The 16,616-nt window shown below is 36.3% G+C and overlaps 2 protein-coding genes across 6 annotated transcripts; one reads left to right on the top strand and one right to left on the bottom strand.

Annotated features, from left to right (window-relative positions):
* Positions 1–46: 46 nt before the first annotated feature.
* On the top strand, positions 47–9,680 carry LOC103979373 (trihelix transcription factor GT-1). Of its 4 annotated transcripts, none has more exons than XM_009395498.3 (7): positions 47–193; positions 2,500–2,522; positions 2,611–3,799; positions 6,657–6,695; positions 8,087–8,218; positions 8,660–8,881; positions 9,273–9,680. In XM_009395498.3, the coding sequence occupies exons 3-7, from the start codon at positions 3,181–3,183 to the stop codon at positions 9,485–9,487; spliced, it is 1,227 nt and encodes a 408-aa protein (XP_009393773.2). In that variant the 5' UTR covers positions 47–193; positions 2,500–2,522; positions 2,611–3,180; the 3' UTR covers positions 9,488–9,680. The 4 variants fall into 4 exon arrangements, with proteins under 4 accessions (XP_009393773.2, XP_064997118.1, XP_064997119.1 ...); XM_065141046.1 differs by having other exon boundaries at positions 54–193; positions 3,242–3,799; XM_065141047.1 differs by having other exon boundaries at positions 61–171; positions 3,242–3,799.
* Positions 9,681–11,024: 1,344 nt separating this feature from the next.
* Positions 11,025–16,449, bottom strand: LOC135633092 (uncharacterized). 2 transcript variants are annotated; one of them, XM_065142175.1, is made up of 5 exons: positions 16,137–16,446; positions 15,441–15,597; positions 13,596–13,646; positions 12,145–12,237; positions 11,025–11,709 (listed from the first exon to the last, which is right to left on the bottom strand). In XM_065142175.1, exons 1-5 carry the CDS (start codon positions 16,280–16,282, stop codon positions 11,632–11,634), a joined length of 525 nt encoding a protein of 174 aa, XP_064998247.1. In that variant the 5' UTR covers positions 16,283–16,446; the 3' UTR covers positions 11,025–11,631. The 2 variants fall into 2 exon arrangements, with proteins under 2 accessions (XP_064998247.1, XP_064998248.1); XM_065142176.1 differs by lacking the exon at positions 13,596–13,646 and having other exon boundaries at positions 16,137–16,449.
* Between the last annotated feature and the right edge of the window lie 167 nt (positions 16,450–16,616).

Below are 16,616 nucleotides of genomic sequence, written 5' to 3'. Positions count from 1 at the left end.
CCCGCCTTTGAGCACCTTAAACCACTAGAGGGGATATCGGGGACTAAGCGAGAGAAGGCAGAGAATGGCGATCGAGGAAGCGTGGAGCTCGAGACTCTAGTCCTCGAGAAGGTAGAAGAAGTCTCCTCCGCGATCTGCGCCGTCGACTCCCTCGTCGTTCGCATTCTACCGGTCGATTCCTCTGCTCTATGCGGTTCGGTTCCGAATCACTTCACATCACGCCTGGTTCTTTTCGAATGGCTCTTTTGTCGTCGTTTCTTGTGATTCTCCGAGGGTTTATGATGACAGTACTGGATACTTGTGTTTGAAGATTTACCATTGCCAGGCCATAATCAATTGGGCGACCTAAAGAAAAATCCTTTTTCTGTGAAAGTTAGCATAAATGTGGGAATAATATGCTGCCACTTTAAATTTGTTTTAGGTGATCATTCAGAAGCATGGAATTCCATAGTCCTAGAAACCCTTGGTGTAAATCAATCGCCAAACATAGTAAAAATAATAAATCCAGTCCGTCTGCAGTATAAGTTTGGGTTTCTAATAGTAAGCAGAAGATGTTTACTTGAATCTGGATCATAACTTGACTATAATATCAGTTACTGGATGCTTCAATTCCCAAATCAAGCAGCAGCTCAAAGAAGCATATATAAAGATATAAACTTGAATCTTGATTCTGGAAAGACACAAATTATAGGCTAGATATGTTGCCTGAATGTGCTGCCCGTAGAAACGATTATATGATTGGGTCATTGGTTTAACAAAGAGTTACACACTTCTCTCCACAATCTCCGCAATACTGGGGTGTAGTTAGGAAGATATTGATCATTGGTTAATTGTGGTGGCTAATTATATCCTCTAATTAGTTAGCTCACTTACAATTTGGTCTGCACTTGGAAATTTTGCAAGATATCCCTACTGACTCCAATCTTTTTTATGGAGACAGAATGCATCCAAGAAAAATTGGAAGAAAAGGGAGGAGAAAGAGAGAGAGAGAGTTTAAGAGATTTTCTGCAATGGTCTTTAAACTTTCAGTGAAATTTCAAGTTGATTTGAGCTAATTTTCTTCCAAACTCGTCCTCATACTTTTGTTTTTGTGTTATTTAAATCATTGCATTAACTGGAGTGAAAAGAATACTAATCTGGATGGGGAATCTCCTGCCAAATTTCTCTTTTAAGGCTTTCTCCTTTTTCTCTCCCTCTTTTCTTCACCTCTTGGCTACTAACAGTGCTTCTGAAGCTATCACTCCTAGCTGTCATCATGGTGAGCTATCTTGCTTGAAGACATAATTGATAGAGGTAAATCTGGGAAGAAGATTTCCTGATTGTAAGCATTGTGGGGGTAAGTAATAATCTATAGAATTATTTTGTTTTATGTTAAATACATCTGGTTCTCCATGTCCTTTTTCCATGAAATAGAGATATGGTTCGTGTGAAAGAAAGACAATGGTTTGGTTATTAGTGAGCTCCTCAGGATTTGAAACATGGAGACAGAGATCAGAAATGAGACTCAAACTTAGATATATAAAAGATACACAATGTTTGCTAAATTGTTCTGTGCTAAGGATCATTGCCTGGATCATGGGAAATATGAAGTGAAAGCTGAAGAAATCTAGTGTTCTTTTGTTGTTTTTGTGTGAAATAAGGGTATCTATTATTCTATAATAATGATTGTTGTCCTGAAATACAATGTTGTTTATTTATCTCAAATTCTGTCATTACAGTGCCACATTCAGCAAAAAACTGATCAATATACAAGAAAGAAATTGATCACATATATATTAGAGGAAAAATAGTTCAAATTTGATGTCATATTCAATAGTATACACAATCCAAACCATAACATAGATACAGCAGAAAAATTGGTCATGCACATAATAGAGAGAAAAGATATCAGAATTGATTCTATATTCAGCTCAAGTGATAACATTTAAACTTCAAAGGATACCTTTGGATGCTCTTTTTAAACTAAACTTCTCATAATCCTAACTTCTAAAACAAGCCTTGAGTGTTTTCTCAATGTGGTCCTATAGTTGTTAAGTCATTCTCAATTATTCATGATCCAATTGCAAAAAGAAGCCAACTTTGTGAATATGCATTTTGTCTAGTCAAACATGGCAATACTTTGTGAATTCAGATGGTTGGAATAAACATTCTCTGAATTATTTATTTGATCACTATGCCACTATATTTGTTGCTCCCATCATGTTTCTTGTTTTTGGTAATGCTTTGTGGATACGAAAGATCGATCCTTTGGATTAATCTTCTGTCAAATATGTGAACATCTTTCTTCTAAATTCCATCTGCCATGCTTACTATGTCTGGTGAGGATGTGAGCTTTCTTGGAGAATGTTATATATAGACCCTGGAGTTGAAACTCCTCATGGAAGTTGTTTCTACCTAGTCAAAATCTCTGCAATTTTTATTGGAATTTTGACTTGATCATATGTACAAAAAATAATTGAAATGCTGATTTGGTTGGTTTTCTTTTATTGTTTTTGACAGGTCAATGACCTTCCTGTTGTGAGGTATGCAACTGTGCTCCTATGATACTTCTGGTTCTAATCTTTTAAGAATGTGTATTAGACATTTTCACTCACTTGTATGATGGATCAGGTCGGATGAGTCTCATAATTCGATCAAACGATCGAACTCGGTGTTGACCGGATTGGATCGAGCGGTCTAGCATTGGCCCGATTCAAATCCCTATCTTGATTACGTTTCACTATTCGATCGGACGATCGAACTCGGTCTTGACCAGATTGGATCGAGCGGTCTAACATTGGCCCGATTCGAATTCCAATCTTGATTTCGTTTCACTATTCTATCGGACGATCGAGCTCGGTCTTGACGGGATTGGATCGAGCGGTCTAGCATGGGTCCGGTTCAGATCCCAATCCCAATCCCAATCCCAATCGTGGGCCTAGGTTGGGTCGGTCTTTAGACATTGATGCGCCGAAGTCTACACCACCAACTATGCTCATTCCATCTATGCCGTTCTCCAATTCCCTTTGCCCAAACCCTATAAGATGACTTGCTTTACCGTCTTCCCGTTCCCCCTTTGCCACACTGCTCCCTCCCACTGCGTTCTTCCTCCCCCCACTTTCTAAGGCTTCTACGACGACTAAAGAGAAGGAAAATAATCGCACATTCCCCCCTCTGAGACATGGGGTTTGGTCCTCCGAGATGTCTCTCCTTACTCTAGACCAGTTCCTGGCCCGATCCCCTTTCCTTGGTTCTTCCGCAGTTGGAGGAAACATCGGCGAAGACGGGGCCGTGGTGGCGGTGACGGAGCAGGCGACGAAGAGCATGTACTTGGCCGAGAAGCCCCGGAGCGTCGATTTCTACGACACTGGCGGATTGCCGCCGCAACAACAGCAGCAGCAGCAGCATCCGCAGCAGCAGATGCATTTGGCGGAGAGCAGTGGCGACGACCATGAGGTCAAGGCTCCCAAGAAGCGCGCGGAGACGTGGGCCCAGGAGGAGACGAGGAGCCTCATATCGTTCCGGCGGGAGATCGATGGGCTCTTTAACACCTCCAAGTCGAACAAGCACCTGTGGGAGCAGATCTCTGCGAAGATGCGGGAGAAAGGGTTCGACCGGTCCCCGACCATGTGCACGGATAAGTGGAGGAACTTGCTGAAGGAGTTCAAGAAGGCGAAGCACCAGTCGAAGGGAAGCGGGTTGGGTAAGATGTCGTACTACAAGGAGCTCGACGAATTGCTTAAAGAGAGGAACAAGAAAGCCACCTTCAAGAGTTCTGCAGCGCCAAAGATCGACACCTTCCTGCACTTTTCTGATAAAGGTGACACAAAATTCCACCTTCAGATTTTGGAGTGATTGATGTATATTTTAATTAAATTGTTTACAAGAATCACACTTTGGAATGGAAGCCATGTTTGCTTTCGATTTCTACTGAAGTGGACGTCTTCATGTTCAATTATATAACCAGTAGAAGTAATATTTTACTGATTATACGATATTGGAAATTCATTCTTCTGCATTTTGTTAGTTAATTGTCTCTTAATGAGGACCTCCCTGAGCATAGCACATTCATCTGACTGCCATATCATTTTATTTTTCACATTTTGTTCCACACATTTGTACTATTTGTCAATGACCACCATATGACTATCCAAGACATGCAGACACTCCCTGAATCCTGACCTTCTGTGGGACCAAAATCTGTGGTTCTTCTTCTTTTCACAACTAGGATGAACTTCTCTATTCTTTTTTTCATTTTTTTTCTTCGTGAGACAGATTCTTTGTCGAACATGTGTCACCTTGATGCACTCATTCTGTGTTTCTGGAATTTCTTTACACCAAGCTCCAATGCCAAAGCCTTATAATTTGCTTTGAAATGATACCAAGAACACTGTCTACCTTGTTGATAAAATGATGCAGATTGTTCAATGGTCAGGCATCTCATATTATTCTTGCATTGAATTTCTAACCCGAAAGTCTTGATTAGTTGTATGTTTGCTTGATATGTTTTTTTTTTTTACAATGAGATGTGTGTTTTGCCGGGATTATAGTACATATTTTGTAGATAATAACTATCATTTAACAATGTTTACTTGTTCATGGATAGACTGTAAATTGAAGAGGAAGAAAGACTTATAACAGACATGAATATTAAAGTTGTCTCATCTTCTTTTTTATGAGTTTGACTTATTTCTTACTGAAGTGTAAGGAATATATACTGTAGGGAAACATTATGCTAGAGACACACACATTTTCTCCACTAACAGAATTGTTAATCAACCTCTTCCATTATTCTACCAACTATCCGAAGAACTAAAAACCACATCACTACCAAACAGCAAAGACAAAAACAATTGATACCTATCAAGGACATCTACACTCTCCGTATGTTTCATCCGAAAGCCTACAGCACTATAACCAACAAAAGGGACAAATTAGAGTAGCACCAGCAACCAGCAGTTATTTTCTCCTTTGATTACCTTACATGGCAAGGTCCAAGATGGCTCTGTGTGTTTGGGGTGTCATCTACTTTTCAATCTTAAAAGAATATAAATCGAATAGTATCCTCTGATTCACAAATAGGAACATCTTCAGTCTTGTGTTTTATGATAAATTTTGAGGTTCCATGGCCACCATATGAAATACACAGAAGAAGATAAAAGGCACCTTGTAAATCAAGGAATTTCCTCTATAATTTTGCTAAAACTACAACAGCTCCTGTTTGAGACTTCCTATTGTCTCATTAATTTTGTAGAAATGTAGAATGATTTTCAAAATATGGTATAAAAGCAAACCCAAAAATAGGTGATTGGTTGTCTTTTCTCTACTCTGGCAGAATACACAGTCAGCTTTCTGTGTAATATTCTGCTTCACTAACTTCTATTTTTTTCAGATCAAACAAGAATTTCTTTCACATTCACCAATCAGTACTGTATTTGAGAGTTTAATTCTCACATACACATAGGATCAGTCCATCTCATGAATTGGGTTCTTTTAGGAGTAGAGTTCTGTGGAGAAGAAAGAAACCTGCTTGGATATGAATGTGTCTTTCAAGTCTTGACTTCCAAAGTTCATAGAAACAATGTGGTTGCTAACGTTTAACTTTGAAGCTTTTGTAGTTTGCAGTGGTGACTCATTGTTGAACTTCAAGAAAAATGCATGTCAGTGACAAGCAAACCAATTGTTTTATATGTATATAAAGAATGCTATTACCAAACCAATTTGATCTCAACACAAGAATTGAATTTGCTAAGGCTATGTTGATTCTTGCATATTAAACCAAACCATTGTCATTAGATCTTGACAATATATGATAGTTTTCAAAACCATCATGGTTGGTAAAAAACTAATGTGGAATAATAGTAGAAAACTATTCTCAAAGAGCCTAAAGTTGTATACTTATCATTTTTATTTATCCCATATTATTAATTTTTATGTTTCTTTCAATTATCCCAAATTGTTAGTTAGTTAGTTTTCAAGACCCAGAACTAGTATAAATAAATGCCTTTTCTAAGTATTATAAAGGTCTTCTCCACTACAAGGAGTTGATTTCTCTTGTCCTCACTTATAAGGTTAGTTACTAGTATCCTTTCTAGTAGTATTTTTTTTTATTTCCTTTCTATGTCAAAAACACAAATTTTTAGATATGACGTACCTTTTACTCTATATTTTCATTTTTCATCATTAGTGAACCATTGGGCTAGGTCAATCATGTATTGTTCGATGAATGTTGGTTCCCATCTTCAGGAGTCAGCTTTTTTATTTAGTAGTCATCTACTTTGGTTACTATGTCAACAGATCGGGATTGATACAATGGATATTGGTCCCTGTTCTTAACTATACTGTGAAGTGCTGTGACTAAATATCTATTTGCAAGTTATGTCATTGGACATATGCTGTAATAGTTAAGAATCACTTACCTATAATTAATATTTCTAGAAAATCCTATACTAAGAGTGCCATCTTTAATTACATCTTTTTGCATAAATTGATTTGTTGCCATTTCCACTATTCTAGCACAGTACATTCTAATGATTGATCTTTTACATTTGTTTTAATATTCCATGATTCTTCTGCCTGTTTGGTCATTGTCTAGATTTATGATTGATCTACATGAATGAATTCACTTCCTGTTTACTTTGTATCCTTATTATTCATCATTTGACTTGTTATTGTAGGCCTTGAAGATGCAAATACTCCATTTGGGTCTGTTGAAGGTACTAGAAAATTATTTTTGAGTTTTTTTGTTCCATTTTTTATATGATTATTTTTTTCATTATTTTTTTTTCATTTCTTTTCGTCTCTTCAAGAATTAATTTTTAGTGCACTTTGACACAAGTTCTCTTTCACTTAAAAACCATATTTTTGATAATCACCTAGGAGTTGGAAGGTCTAGCATGTGCTTGAGTCTATTGACTATCAAGGAGGTCCCTTGAGCTTTTCATGGACATTTAGCAAGCTCAAGTTTTGTTGGATGAATCTAAGACCTTTCGTAAAACAAATTTAAATATGAAAGTGATTGATTTTATCACTTACAATTAATATGTCCCAAAGAGTTTGTACTTTCCTCATAGATGGATGATATGATTTATGTTGTAATAAAGATATAAGTGATTGAGAAAAATCCATAAAAAATTGGCTTTATTGTCATTGATTTCTAAAGAGACATTTATGCACATAATGATTTTTCTTGGTGTAGTAATAAGTAGTAACAGAACATAATATTTTAAACCATTGTGGAATAAGTTTTTGTTTTTTAATGCTAACATCCTTGGTTGATGCCTTTAACCGGGTTTGGGATGAATTTGTGTAGTAAAGCAGATATCCAAGTCAAGTTTAACTGGTTACCTAAGTAGTTAATCGGGTTCAAATTCAGGCTTGGGGGAAGTTAAAGGATACTTTATACATTGTTATCCCTAATTTCTTTGATCACTCCTGATTTTCTACTGTTAGGATGAAGCGGAGGATGTGTAGTCCTAAGGAACTATTTAACTGCAGAAGCATTGGATACAGGATGACTTGACCTAAGATGATGTCCAAATGGCTTTCTTCATTTATAGCATATGACATATTCTCCAAGAAAAGAATCTTATTAGTGGGTCTTCCAAATACATGGATAAGAATTGTTGTAGGTCCAACAAGAGTGTGATTAGTAGTGAGCATTTGTTTTATTTTGGAAAGTCTCTATTTTCGAAGGATTCTTTAAATGAACTGAGCATTTTCTTTTTATAAACATTGAGTCTTGTGATGTATGGCATGACAGATAAGGACATGTAATGTAGGTGACTTAAAGAGAATGATGTGTATGAGTTTGATTTGAAAGTCAAACTTAGAATCGAAACTAAAGATATGAAATCTGTATTTAAACTGAACAACCTAGATAACCATTTTAACTAGGAGAAACTACATGATCTTAAAATTAAATTTGTTATTTCCTTCATAGAGTTCCTCTTGATCAAAGAGTCCTCTCTATTTCTTATCATCTGTTATGTTAATAAAACTTAGTTTTGTTGCAGTGAAGGGAGCTTCACGTGTTAGCCATCTTTGTGCCTTTATTATATTCTCTTTTTTCAAGTTTGTAACAACAGCTATCTTGGTGATTATCTAGCAAGTGGTAGGTCACCTCTCAACCTTGACAGACCTATGGAGCATGATAGACATCCACTTGCTATAACAGCTGTTGATGCAGTTGCAGCTAATAGTGTACCTCCTTGGAATTGGAGAGATGCTTCTGTGAATGGTAATGCCCTTATGTGTTGCATTCTAGAAATATCTTATGCTACTTTCTTTGATTGTTTCTTCTTTGGGATCATCGGAAAAGTGAAAATGTTAGTTTGTTTGTCTGCTTCAAATTCTTTTTGCAACATGTTGATGTACTGCTAGTGCTAACATGTTATTAGCATCAGTACATATAATGATGTGGCATGTTTTAAAGAATTCAAAATCCATGACATTCCAACAATACTGATAAATTGCATATTAGTTTGCGGTATATCATTATACAAGATAATACTGATACATGAAATATTATCTAAGATCATTTTTCGATAATACTGACATAAAGATATACTAGATTGGTCTAACAGTGGACTGGTAGTATGGATCAGTTCTTTTTTTAAAACTATTTTTGATCTGCACTCTCTGGTTTTGACTAGGTTTTCTGCTTCTGTTTTATGAGCAGATAATAATGCCTCATATGGTGGAAGGGTTATTCTAGTTAAATGGGAGGATTACTCTAGAAGGATTGGTATTGATGGCACCGCAGAGGCAATCAAGGAGGCTATCAAGTCAGCATTTGGTTTAAGAACCAAAAGGGCATTTTGGCTTGAGGACGAAGATAATGTGGTTCGCAGCCTTGATCGGGACATGCCTTTGGGTTCCTATACTCTTCATCTCGATGAGGGTAATGCTAAATACTTTTAAATCTATACCATTGAACTCAGACATTTTTCATATAGCATCAACTTTATTTGAAATTCAATTTTGATATATTATCTTCGTAGGGATAAGTAAGTTCTACATAACTCATTGTGTTCGTGTATTTGTGAAATTACCATTGCATTTTTTTTCTTAGTCACATCCTATGCATGAATATGGTTGAAATATGTCTGGTATAAATATAATTGGAGTAATGTGTCATGAAACCAATATACTGCAAATTGCTTGCCTCGGTCCAAATATTGATACTTGTTTTTTCCTTGGTTAGTGCACGAAGACACAATTGCATGCCTTGTTCAGGTACTGAGACTTGTAGGGTACTTGTTCAGGGATGTTGATTTATTTATATTTTTCAGGGATAACAATAAAAGCCTGCACATACGATGACACTGACCGCATGCCAGTTCGAACCGAAGAGAAGACACTTTACACAGAAGATGATCTCCGTGATTTCCTTTCTCGCCGTGGTTGGGTTGGCCTCAGAGAGTTAAGCGGCTTTAAAAATGTCGACACTTTGGATGATCTTCGTTCTGGTGCTATGTACCAGGGGGTAAGATCGTTGATCGATTAGCAAGTTCTGATGTATGACTGGTTGAAGAACAAGAAAACCACCATTATAATGAGTTAAATATTACTTTTATGTTTGGCATTACTCCAATCATACTGAGAATTAAGTTCTACATATACTGTAAGTCATGATGTGGTTGCAGTGCAATCAAATCATGAGCATCTGAGTAAATGATTACTTGGTAATTTCTATTGTAGCTGGCTGTTCAATCCCACCCTCAAGATGTGGTGGCTTAGCTCTCTGAAGCCTGTAGATAGTCTATATAGATTGAATTGGAGAAACTTTCAAAAACTATATGAAGTTAAAAGAGTCAGACTGCTCTATGGTGTTTGATATCAAGTATGTGATTCTCTTCATGGAAATCCCACGACGAACTCCCAAGATAATTGTTTTGTGAAAACAAACATCAGGTCTGATCATATCTCAATACCATTAGAAAATGAGTCTTTGGGTTTTCTTTCTCTTTGTGGATATCAAAGTATGTTTGTATTATTTGCCTATTTTGAATGAGTTTGCTCATTTTCCAAATATGAAAAATAAAATAAGAAGTCATGTGTTGTGGAGTCTAGTAATTGGTTTGCTTGTTTACGATTATGTCAGCAGGAAACTGTCTGCAGAAAATTTGGGTTTCCACTAAAGTCTACATGGAAATCCTCAAGTAACCATTCTTTTCAGTGGATAACATCTGGCATTTTGATGCTTTGTTTGTGTGCAGTGCAGAGGCTATGAATTAAAGAGGTAAATATTTTTATATATCTTTTCTTAAAAAAATGGCATTTTCGCTTTTATTTAAGTTGAGAAAAAAGCAACAAAATTCTGTCATCTAATCCTGTAATCTCTCTCTAAATATTTTGGCATTTTGGGTTTGATTATGTCCATGCAATTGAAGATATTTTTCTTCGTTTTTATTTTCCATTTTATTTGAAAACATTAAAATTGTGGGAAACGCAGACTGTTAATTCACTTTTAAGCATTCCATTCCGGTCATTTGGACTTCCATTTTGTTGACGTTTCATTGGTAGAGTTGTAATCTACTTTTGAGGCTGCTCTGCTTTCTTGAGATTATATATATATATATATATATATATATATATATATATATATATATACTTCCATTAATATTGTACATTTTAGATGAAAAACCTCCAGTTTTGGGGTTTTTGAAAATATATATACCAAACCGGTTTGGTTTAGATAATATTATTTCATATCCATCTTCCTATCTCTTCTTCCTTTCCCACTCCCATGGTTTCTTTTCTCTCTCTAAAAGAAACGGAAGAGAAGAAAATGAACACAATGGCCTCCGGTCCTCACAATTTTCCAGCAGATTTATTTAGGCAGAGAAGAGAGAGATGGAACGAGTGTGACGTTGTTCTCAAGGCGGACAAGAAGAAGGGTTCCGTGTTAGGTTTCATGTGGAAGTTCCTTCAGGATCAGATCAAGGTGATACCGATGTCATCGACATGTACGTAGGTAGGTAATCTGAATTCAGATTCGTATTTACCAGTGAGTTGTATCATCAAGTGTAACAATAGAGAAGTTAAATTAATGATATTGTATAAACATCAAGCTAGACCGAGAGTAATACCTCATTCAGTACTTCAAAGAATGAACAATGGCTGCGTCAAATTCATAGCAGCCATTCACAAGGTCTATAACCTGTTGTTGAGAAATAGGGAGTTTAATTTCCTTTTTTTTCCTTTACCATGTCAAAAAATCTCCAGGCCTTCTTGTTTATCCTAATCCTTGTATCATGCATGATTCACTAAGAAGACGAAATCATTGATCACCATAAGAGACTGTCCTTACCCTATATAACATGCACAATCAAGCATACAGCAAGTGGAAGAATGGTTAAATACAATACAAGAATGGCTAATCTATCAAACTTACACACATGGATGCATGCATACAAGAATGACTAATCTATCAAACTTAGACACAACGATGCAGACAAGAATGATATCACAGAAAGAATGGATCTATGTCTTCTGCAAATAGCATCCTCATCAGTCATCATACTAATTATGGGTTAAAATGTCCATCTTGAAGTGACCAACCTGGCTGACTAGCTGGAAAACCTATTTCCCCACTTGTAACTAGAAGCTGCAGCCTGGTGTCAATGATTGCCTTCATCGTTCCGGATGTCATGCTCCACCCGCAAATTTGTTGATTAATCGAGATAAGAGAGCTACGAAAAACCCCAAGATAGCACCAGCTGTGACCTGAGAAAATGTAACAAGATGGAGCATAGTTTATTGTTAAGATAGAGTTACTCTTAAATCATAGAATCTAATGGTTAAACTATGATTACAACCTAGACACTAAGCCAATCCAATTAATTTAGGTTGGCACACAACATTTGAGGAAAAGTTACTCTGACAGTGTTTGCAAAATGCTTAATTTGCCAATATAAAAGTTGCCAATCAGGGGAAAACAAAGATACTTTGACCATTAGTACGGCATCGATAACCATTTGTTAAGAATGAGAAACAATCTATTGGGACATCGGTTTGAAGTAGAACATGAAAACCTGTTAGTTTGAGAAGGTAGTAATTAGCAATGTGTGTGTACATGTTCATATTCAAGAGAACAAGATGTTCCATGTTGGATGGTCAATAGCTATTAGGCATACAAGTTTACAGCATTGTGTGTCAAACCTGAAGAGGGGTATGGCCAAGAAGTTCATGCAGCGGTCTAGTGTCAGCCAAAGGATGTTCTTCTGGAAGTTGATACACAATTTGATTCAACACCTGGGATGGCAGAAATTAACAGAAGCTATTAATGCAAAAGAGACGAGCAGGTCATTTTCTAAACTGTAAGATACCTTAAGGATAAAAAAACTAGCAAGCTATTATTACATAACTAACACATTATTGAAATATTTTGGAAACACGACAAATTTTTTTTTATGAATAAGATGGATCAATCATGTTAGACGCAAAGTTTGATACTAGCTCATATTTTAGTATCAAAATGGTTGATGAAATTAAAATGAAGACCACATCACACTTCTGTTTTCTTTCTCTGTACTTCTGAAGAATTATGCTATTGTATTCCTGATGAATAGATCGAGGATGCTTGTCAATTACTTGTTATGTTTTATCATGATCTATAACCATGGCGTCCTAAAGAGTTTTGAAGAGCTGTTACATATAATATTAATTTTTTAATTGCTCTATGCATGTTGTATTGTATTCTCTCTTTTTTTCAATATTTTGCATATTAAGGTGTCTATATTCTGTCCTACTAGTTTTTTGTATCAGTATCTTGCATCCTAAGCCAAGGGCAAGCATCAAAGTTGCAAATGAAACATCAGGCTAAAATAGACCTGCCATTTCCTGTTCACTGATTTAAAATCTATCCTAACGCATCGCCAACAAAGATGTGGCTTTGTTTGTAGCAAACTCTCTTGGATGATAGTGCTACTAAGAAGAATAAAGAGAACCAATTTAAATTTTCCAGTAATCACAGCCTCAACAAGCAACAATGCAGATCAACATATTTATACCATCAAAGCAACAAAAGAATACAGTTGCTGGTTAGATGAATGGTATCAGGTTTTAAATTTTTTCGGCAACAAAAGGCTGATTTTCTATCTATATAATCAATGATCTATTTAAGGGTTCAATTTGGGGTACCCAGCATGCGGATTATGTTAAGTTGCCAGGAGCCTAATTCATGTTTTCAAGCTTGATTAAGATAGTAGTACAAATCCAATAAAATCTAAAACTGCGACATAAAACATCTTGGGCAAAAATTTATGGAAAAACCAACATGCAAGCACCTAACTTGCACTTAGATTAAGATGAAAGTGTATTGGCTCATATTATTATTGTAAACTTGGACAGAACATCAGCAATATTGGTGTCCAATACAATTCTTAAAACTTTTCTTATTTTAGGTAGGATGTAATTATGTCATTCACAACTCCACATCAAAACACCAGTTCACAAAGCCAGCATGCACCAGCGCACTAACAGATGCTTATAGTCTAGCTCAAAGTTAGTGAGACTCTGGCCACTTTTTGTATCATGTTGGCCCTAACATTACTATGATCGCAAGGGATACTGAAAAGGAAACTTTTGAAAGCCATGATGTTATTACATACCTCTGCCTGCTTTCCAGCATGCAGTCGAACACCAAAAGCATCATACATTACCTGCCAGTGAGTGGTGCACCCAAAATGTCATTACTGAGTGAAATCACTGGACCATGTTGGCCATGTGAGAATGGCAAATAAATTTGTGCTTCTCAAAAGAAATGGTCATAAGACAGCAAACTTGCCCAATTTCTATAATTTTCTAGAAATGGTTATGAACTAAGTCAAACATGGCCAAATGACATTAGAAATTAGGATATGTTCGATAAGAAGATACCTGAATACTTCCATTCTTAAGGCGTAAAAGCAGTAATGGTGCACTATCACCCTTCTTTTTTACTGTTCACCTCAATTTATACAAGAGGCTGCTTTGGAACTTAAAGTAATAAAACACAACTTATTCTTAAATGGAGTTAAAGTTAGATGGCAAACATAATCATACATATTATATATAACCACAAATTAAATAATAGAAATTAAATATGATGAAACTAACATAAAACCAGAAAACTCATGTCAGATGTGGTATGATTATGGAGAAATGAACTCCCAACAAACCTAACATTGAATTTGTGTTGCACTAGAATAATCTGTGGGTACTTTAATATTGGAGCCCTTTGACCAAAGGATGACTAACATGGTTGCATTTTCTGATCATGCTCAGATACCAGTATTAAGCATAACAAGAGGAACAAGGATTTTCAAATTGAACAACAGTTGTAGCAGGAAAGCTTATAACCTAATATTAATAGAAGGCCCTACGAGAAGTTTTCCTTGGACATTGAAGGATGGATATGTAGGTCCTACGATACAAATAAATCAAAACAATGGTGACTATATGCGAAGTTGCAAATAGTTTTAGATTTATAGTCTTATCCATATGTGGTTTCAATAAAACAACTTTCTAGGAAATCATATTGAAAGAGAAAGATGGTGAAGAAGAAATAATAAGGAAATATACTTATGGTTTTAACTTTTAAGACACCCTTATAGAATAGACTACATGCCGAAACTTCTTAATATAATATTCCTTTGAAGTTTGAATATCCATTATTCAGATATTTCTTATTTAACATTTTGTAATTTATATGTCCTCTTTATGGCCATACTTAGAAGGTTCAGATCACTACTTACTGTATCTGATTGTCAATGCCAAATCATGAGAAATGTCAAAATGCAAGGTCATTGATACCAATATATAAATCTTAACAGTTAAGGGAAGGTTAATAGAAGTTTATCATTTTATGGTATAACCGATCCACATGTGATGTGTGAATAATGAAAGTTGTGTACCATAGTCAATAGCTAGGTATGGATAGGGAGGTATGGAATACAAGGTAAGAAATTTAGCATATTTTGACCAATTCAAGGTAAAAAAAGGATTGCTTCCTTGGCAAAACCGGGATAAAGTTAAGCCACAAGTTCCAGATTCAAGACAAATTCATGAGGAAATTTTATCTCTTTAAGATCAACTCCGGCATCAAGAAATTGGTTAAAATATTAAAACCTTATCCTTTCACTACTTTTTATTTAGCATTGGCATCTAAAAGCAAAGGGTCGAAGTTTCTCATAGACATCCTACATAATTCCACAATCAACTAAATATAATGTCACATGGAATTGCATAGTGACCAAAGATTAAGAAACAAATATGTGGTTTGAGATACATGACAAATGTGAACTTTGGCAATTCACATGTGGATACCATAATAGAAAATCTTATACAATTAAAATACGTAAAGTTTTATATAAATTCACATGTGGCTCATTTGTGTAATCATCCCATCAAAGCATCAACATGTAGTGATTATAGTTACAATATTTATGAAAAAAGAAACACTAAGTGGGACTTACCACAGATGCAAACATCGTTGCTGTAGCAAAAGCAGAACTACCCAAGCCATCTTGAATTCCAATAGCTACTGCTAGTGCTGTCACTGTTGCTGAATGGGATGATGGCATCCCACCAGATCCAATAAGCTGCTTGGCATCCCAGCGTCTTTCCTTATACCTGTGAATCTAATAATGATTATCCATACAAATGACTTTTATTTCGAGCATCGATGCTTAGAAGAACCATCATACAAATTGTTCATACAGAGCCGCCAAAGATGAATTTAAAAACTACAATCATGGAATGAAATTCTTGTTTGGTGCTATTATTGAAACCCAGTAGACCAGTGGTATTATTTCGGTGTAATTCATGTACTCAATCAGTCTTGTTCTGTTTCTCTTCCTCCGTTAAATTTTTGCTTTGATGAATCAATCATTGAGCAATCATACAAAAGCAACAATTACCATCAGGGAACGCCTAAAGGTCCTCTCTTTGATCTATATAACATAATATCTAAGCAGTACAGATACACGGCTAGAAAATTGCGGCATCGAACTCCTCAGCCAAACCAAGCCCGGTCAAGAACTAAGCTTTCTAGAACGAAGCATGCCCGAAGTCCAGATCAAGATAATAGAAGCCAGAAAAAGGCACTGAAGAGTCCAAAGATCTCAATTCTCGAAGGATCTCAATGAGAGCAAACGTAGCAGGTCACATACCAGGTGGTGAAGACCTTGATGGATTGGGCGATGGCGAAGGCGAGGATGGCCGAGATCAGCGGGTAGTTGTGCAAGACGGGGAAGTAAGGGCTCGATAACGACGGCGATAAAGACGAAGAGCTCTCTAATCCGTTCATCCCTCTCATGGTCGAAGGATCAAAGCAACGCTCGTCTCATTCATCACTATATATACACTTATTTATGCAGATCGAAGACTGAAATGGGAGAGAAGCAAGATGAATATGCTTGCTTGGATCCGATTGGAGGCTCGAATATGCCGCCGACGGCAGGAAATTGTTCCTTTCAAGCTTCGACATGGGGAGAGAGACTTTTACCTACACGGCACCTATCTACCCATTCTCTGACATTGCTATCCGCTCCAGTGGGGCCCAACTATAAGACAAAACCTGATCCGAGTCACAACACAGGTACGTCGCGTTGGGTAGAAGCGTATCCTTCTTGAGGAGAGGATCATTGTTT

Source organism: Musa acuminata, chromosome BXJ3-3 (genome assembly GCF_036884655.1).
Source record: "Musa acuminata AAA Group cultivar baxijiao chromosome BXJ3-3, Cavendish_Baxijiao_AAA, whole genome shotgun sequence".
Lineage (NCBI taxonomy): Eukaryota > Viridiplantae > Streptophyta > Magnoliopsida > Zingiberales > Musaceae > Musa > Musa acuminata.
This window is presented reverse-complemented; position numbering and strand designations above follow the sequence as displayed.